General features: G+C 34.7%; 1 protein-coding gene across 1 annotated transcript in view; it reads right to left on the bottom strand.

The window, feature by feature from the left end:
- Positions 1–1,847: 1,847 nt before the first annotated feature.
- Positions 1,848–7,113, bottom strand: part of LOC107063116 (uncharacterized) — a 14,067-nt gene continuing 8,801 nt past the window's right edge. Inside the window, exons 2-7 of the mRNA XM_015314563.1 lie at positions 3,942–4,115; positions 3,784–3,837; positions 3,561–3,710; positions 3,062–3,459; positions 2,832–2,952; positions 1,848–1,937 (exon numbers count right to left, since the gene is read on the bottom strand). Coding sequence (XP_015170049.1) covers positions 1,848–1,937; positions 2,832–2,952; positions 3,062–3,459; positions 3,561–3,710; positions 3,784–3,837; positions 3,942–4,115 — 987 coding nt within the window. The remainder of the gene's footprint in view (positions 1,938–2,831; positions 2,953–3,061; positions 3,460–3,560; positions 3,711–3,783; positions 3,838–3,941; positions 4,116–7,113) is intronic.

Raw genomic sequence — 7,113 nt, 5'->3', positions numbered from 1 at the left:
ACTATTAGAAGGTGCAAACACCACGTCAAGCACGATTATTGATGCTTTGGGAACTACAACAGCTGCGAGGGAAGTCACGCAGAAGGCACCGCCTATTGAGGATATTGACAAATTAATTGTTGCAATCAGTGAGCTGATGGAAATTATTAAAATGCTACAAGAAGCATTCTCTTCGAATGTTTGTGCAGCTGCTGATTTTGTCGACAGTGAGTTGCGGGCAGCAAATAACATAAAAGAAGGCACACATAACATATTGAAAATTATGTTGGCTGGATACTATCCAAAAATTGCTCGATATGTGTTCTATGAATTGCTAGGGGAAGGTAATTCTCCTTCTGCATTCACTTTTGCTCAAGTGATACAAGCAAAATGTGTAGTCAATGAGGTAGACTCTGCTAGTTCACTTCTTAGAGACATGACAAAATTGGGATGTGTACCAAATGCTTTGAGTCACCATTGTCGTACTCTTACACCACCACATTCTGCCAATGCCCTTGTTCATGAGTTTATTTCAAAAAATTTACTGACATCTTGTTCTACAATGCTGGATCTGTTGCTAGTTGGTGGGGCTCCCACTAGACTAAAGATGTGGTCTTGCTCTCAACACAAGATCAAGTGTCTGTTGAATGTTTCGGAAATCGGGAAGAGATATGTAATGTTGGTTACATTTTTTGAAGAGTTATCCCCTTATGAATGTAAGCTACTGGAAGTTGGTTTTGTGGGTGCTGGAAGGATTTGGTTCAAGTTAGTTGAGAAAGTGGTTGTCCCTTGGAGTGATTTTCGAACTACAGAGATCTTACAGGTGCCAGTGCCATCATTTCATAATATTTTAGTGGAGTTGGATCCAACAGTTCTCAATGCTCTCAGATCAAAGCTCCATAAAATGTTCAATGTCGGTCCATTAGTTCTGCCATCTTCATCTCTCAAGCAACTCCTTGATGTTAATCTTGTTAGACATGGATGCATCCTCTGGTTTAAAAAGCAAAATGATGGATCGTTGTTGAAAGTTTCTTTGGATAATGAAGTGTTAGAAGAATTCCTATGGATTGTTAACACTTATAAAGAGGAACATGACAACACTGTGGTCTCATTACGGCTATACTCAAACCTTGAGGACAAGGTTCTTATTGAGTAGGGGAGAATTGTTATGAATATAACTTAGCTGGAGGACCTACGTGAGAAGATGCCAAATTAAATTTGGGACCCTGGGAAGATTCCTATGTATAGAAGAGGGAAATACTCAATTAGCATTATGCTATGAACTTGTCTCTTTTTTCTTAGTTGCTTAGATTAATCTGGAACCTCCCTCCATTCTCCTTTTTTATTTCTACTTCTTCCCTTGGAAGGATTTGTTACTATTTGGAGCAATTAGAATGATGAACTCTTATAATTGTACCTGTAATTCCAATTATCCATTTCAATGCAATATGAGTTCATTACACAAACTCGTGTTCAGTTTATGAGGTTTTCCCCCCAATTCTTTCTTCACTAGAAAGAATGCAGTTAAAATCTCCAACTACACTCTGAATAAGACATTCCGCATGTTTATCTGAAGATTCTTCTGAGATTTCATCCTCTGAAGAGCTAGCTATCTTCAGCCCAGTCATCCTCTAGCTCCTTTTGATTTTCGTTCTTTTCTCCTTCCTGCTTATTCTCTGTAACTTGATCCAGACCTACAGTTTGAACTTGAGAAGTTTCCTCCTCCATTAGTTCATCAAAAATAGTATTCAGACCTTGGTCGTGAGGGTTGTTGTTGTTGTGTTTTAATTCCCTTTTCTGATTTGTGCTACTTTTTTTTTTTGGAAGATTGTTTCCTTGTCTTCTTATTCTTGGAAATGTTATTATAATTAAGTTTTTGGGTAAATCCTTTCAATGGGTATATTCATTGTTTTAGCAGCCATATCAAGATCAATAGGAGCACCCTCATCACTAACTATCTGCCAATTAGGCATATGAAGAGGTAAAGAGTGCCCAAACTGGAGCTATAGGAAGATCTTCCTCTGGCTTAAAGTCCGGAGTCCATCTTTGCTGCAATCCCTTGATTTCTTACAAAATCAGATTGTCAAGAAGGGCTTTGTTTTCAGAGGATTCTCTCCCTCCGGCTGCCCCATAGCCTGGAGTGTTGAATAATTTGCCCGTTAGGAATAGTAACGACTAATAGTACGGAGAGAGTTTTTTTTATGTTAGTAGGACAAGCAACAAAGCTAGAGATATTTGAAACTGCATGCAAGAGCCAAGCTTCTTCTCTTTCTTTGGCATTCAGAAATTTGAAAAATGGAAAAACTCATGTTCTTTTTTCCTAATATATTGTTATCCTAAGGTACCATGCTTACCTTCTTCCACTCCCAATCAAAGAAGAGAAAAGGAGCTTAAAACAGGACATAAGGGAGGCTTGGCTGAATCAATTTGAAACAAAGAGCACGATGATGAACGCAAAAATCAAATGATAAAATAAACTAGTCACAATCATAGTGGATAGACCAAGTCTTTAGGTCTCCATATTCATCAAATTAAAAACAAAGCAACCAAAAGAGTTTTTGGGACTATTTATTACTTGATGTTGGATCATACCAATATGATTTAGCATAGAACTTTCTCTCAGATGGCGGCGAAGAAGCCAAAGAATGGGCAAACAAAACATGTGCTTGTGGTGCTTACAATTGGAATTTGGATATGTATGGGGCATTTCCCTAATATCCAACATTAATTTCAGAATAGACACAATAGATCCTCCAGTCCTGCACCCATTTTCGACCTCCAGTCTCATGTTTTACTGAATTTTTTAGCGACAGACTACTTATATACTTCCAAACACTAACATCAATAGATACCACAACTGAACAGGAGTACCAGTAAATGGTAGGGAATTTCTCCACCTTACAACTCATAATATCAGCCAAATCGTCAATCATATTGTCTGCATTTCCCAGGTTGATTTTTAATCGATGGTAGCTTCAAAATCAAGCAAAAATACAACAATATAAAAGCGTTTTTTTCATTCAAACAAAAATACAATATGACATAATTGCTAGGTACTAATGTTTTTCTCTTTTTCTAATACTGACAAAATTCACTTTGATCTCCACCACCTGCACCCCCAAATAAGAAGTTATAGTCCCAGTAGCCATCGTTCGCGTTATAATGATTGCCTTGGTAGAAACACCTTGATTCACGAGGTTCAACCTTAGATTCATCTGGTGAAACTTGTTGTTTGTGGCCATCTACATCTATTTCATACAAGACTTTGCGCATATAACTAGTGAGCAGCCAATGCCCTCCCCTAAATTGACCATTTCCCATAGTAGGCGTAATATATTGACCTCCTGGTGTGTACACTTTCCCTCCGTATTGCACTAAGTCCCCTGCATTTGCACTCAATTTGTCGAACACTTCATAGGGCCACATTCCTAGCTCCTCATTCATCACCGGCATTGTAAGATGATAATCAAAATATTCCGTCTAACAAAATGATAAAAGTATGATTATTTACATAAAAGACAAGTATATAGTAAGAATAATTATTGAAAGTGTGTAGCATAACATATATATAATACTCCTACCTGATACAACCTGAGAAGCACTTCCTCTTTGTAATAACTTCCTATTTCTGAGGTCCTTGGAAAAGCATAATCTATAGGTATTACACGACTTAATTGGATAAATCCCGGACACTTAGTGTTGTAACATCCTGTTTTCTGATAGCCATCCACCTATTCCAAAGTATTTCTCGATTATTTCATTTTTTTCAAAAAGAACTTGTCATTCAATCAAAGATATACTTACTGTCCACTTGGTATACAAATGAGTTCGGGTGTCACCATTCAAACTTGGATGCACCTGAAAAAATGAATATGTACTAATTGTAATCTTTTGAAATTGTATAGATGCAATATGAAAATATACCATTGATGATTCAATAATATAAATAAATGACAACTTACAATCCATCCGACTTGTATCTCCTCGACGTTTTGCCCTCTCCCATTCGAAAGAAAAATGGTTGCAGCACTGTATGGACCATTTCCATCTACTTGAGGATTGTATATACTAAGAAATGCTGAGACACCATAAAATCTTTCTATTGGTGGAGTCGCTTGTATCCTAATTCCTGCAAACTAAATACAATGTTTTGAGGTTATAATGGTGATCATTATTTTCCTCTGTTTTTTTTAATGAAATAAGGACTAACAACGGTGATCACAATTAAATAATATTTATAAATGAATGCTTGAAAAATATATTGTATTAACATTATTATGCTTATGTGAGTATTAAAAATTTATTTTAAAAATCACTCTCTAAAAAATATGATTTTAGAGAAGAGAAAACAAAGGTATTGGAGAGTGGTGATCCGGTGGATACAAAGAGTGAAAATTTTGGAAAAGGATATAAACATTTTGGATATTTGATATGGGCCAATTGGAGGGAAGTTACAGATAGTCCCACTAATTTAAGAGCTAATTATTTAGATAACTTTAGTTTGTAATAGCATGAATTTATCAGATTTTGGTGCATTTAGATACGTTCAGATCTATGTATCTCGGGATACATGGATTAAAATTAGATGTAATTTATTTTAGATACACGGTATCCAGGTGAATTTGCATGGATATGGAATACAAACAAATCTCGTTTGTCTCCTTCCCATCTCGCTCGCCACTATCCTATAATTTATTTGGTTACAAATACATGCAAACTACACTAGATACATACATATATCTAGTGTATCTAGTGTGATTCACATGTGTCTAGGATACATGGCTATCTCACTCGCCTCCCTCCCATCTCGTTCGTGACTCTCCTATGTATTTAATATCTGAGATACATGTGAATTACACTAGATACATACATATACACATATGTAGCTAGCGTTTGGCAATAGATTTCCAAATATTCTTGGCAAATATTATTTGGATGAAAATTTGGGTGAAATTTCACCATGTGTTTGGCCATAGTATTTGGGAAATATATTTCACTTTTTTAGAAAAATATGATTTATACTCATAAGTTTGTATTACAAGTCAATTGGATCTTCGTTGCAACAAATAACAAGTAGTGTCCATGACACTAGAGCAATGTGGTAGTTTGGATTGAGTGCAACAAGCATCATTCCATACATCGTGAAGTAGACAAAGCACATGACTGTGTTGCCCTGAGCCAACTGTTCATCATTTTCATCAACAACCGTATCATCACTTTCGTATTCACTGAAGATTTCATCACTACTTTGGTGTTCACGTAAAAAATTATATAATACAACGCAAACAACTACTATAGGGGGTGTTTTTGTAAAAGATAAAAGTTGGGTGTAAAATTTCAATTTTCAAAAGATCCCAAATAATGAGATTTGACCCAAATACTAGAAAAAACTAGTATTTGGGAATTTGGGATATTTGCCAAAAATATTTGCCAAATAATGGCAAATTGTATGGACAAACACTATTTGCCAAATTCTCCCCCAAATATTATTTGGGAAATCTATGGCCAAACGGCCTGTAGTGTGTATCTATTGTGATTCACATGTATCTGGGATACATGACTATATATCTCGCTCGCCACTCTCTCCATCTCGCTCGTCTCTCTCCCCATCTCTCTCACTTCTCTCCCTATTTTAGTGTATCTGGTAGTAAAAATATATGTATCTAAGTATATATCTTTCCTCAATATATGGTAGAAAACTTTTTATTAGTGGTAAGATGCATTATTATTTAAAAGTATAGATATAATTAGTATATATAATATGGATGTATGTCTAATAAGGTAATTTTCCCTAAATGAAATGGAATTACAAGGATCGTAAACTATTAATATTAGATGGTATATATGTGTAACTTTCCCTAAAAGACTATACATACATAGAGTTGTTAAAATGGAATTGGCTCGTAAAGTCGCTCCAGCCCGATCTTTTATTTAAGAAGGATTGGGTTGAATTATCAGCTCATTTATAAAGAGGTTATTCGCCCAATATCATTTAGGAAAAGCTACCTTATGTTGACATATATTCATAACATATATATTAATTCTATTTATATTTTTAAATAATTATATATTTTGCCATTAATAAGAATTTCTTTTATCATATATTGAAGAAAATATACCTAGATATATGTATTTTTGCTACAGATACACTAAAATAGAGAGAAAGACGAATGCAATAGTCATGTATCACAGATACATTCGAATCACACTTAGATTATATGTATCTGGTGTGGTTCACATGTATCTAGGATACCAAATACATAGGAGAGTGGCGAGAGAGACGGGAGGGAGGTGAATCCACTTGGATACAATATATCTTGAACAAATTACACCTAATTTTGACCTCGTGTATTCCAAGATACATAAATCTGGACGTAGCTCGACGCACCGTAATCTGGTAAGAATCGTAATATTGCAAACTAGAGTATATCTAAGTAATTAGCTCCTAAACTAGTGGGATTTCGGTAAGTTTCAGTCATTTTACTCATCAGCCTCAAAATGTGTGATATACACAATAATATACGTTATATGTACTCTAGCAATAGCATAGTGTATTTCAAATAAATGTGTTACACATAATGATATACATTAATATGTATACATATTATTTCAGCTATACAGTATACTAGCTTGTATACAATAATATTAATAAAATATATTTATATTATTCTAGCTATATATACTAATAATACATCCATATTTTTGCGCAACTCTGTATAATGATTAGTGTGAAAAAATTTCATTAATTTAAGGGAAAAGGCTCAAATATGCCATCGAACTTTCAGAAAAGTCTCATTTATGCCATCCGTTAAAAGTTTGGCTCATCTATGCCATTACCGTTTAAGAAAAGGCTCATTCATGCCATTATTTTTTAACGATGGTTTTGCAAAACCATTTTTTACACGTGGCCAATTATAATTCGGCCACGTCATTATTTTTTTTATAATAAAAAATTAAAATTCTGAAATTTGATTTTTTATTATAAAAAAAATAATGATGTGGCCGAATTATAATTGGCCACGTGTAAAAAATGGTTTTGCAAAACCATCGTTAAAAAATAATGGCATGAATGAGCCTTTTCTTAAACGGTAATGGCATAGATGAGCCAAACTTTTAACGGATGGCATAAATGAG

This window comes from Solanum tuberosum, unplaced genomic scaffold, assembly GCF_000226075.1.
Source record: "Solanum tuberosum cultivar DM 1-3 516 R44 unplaced genomic scaffold, SolTub_3.0 scf00294, whole genome shotgun sequence".
Classification (NCBI taxonomy): Eukaryota; Viridiplantae; Streptophyta; class Magnoliopsida; order Solanales; family Solanaceae; genus Solanum; species Solanum tuberosum.
This window is presented reverse-complemented; position numbering and strand designations above follow the sequence as displayed.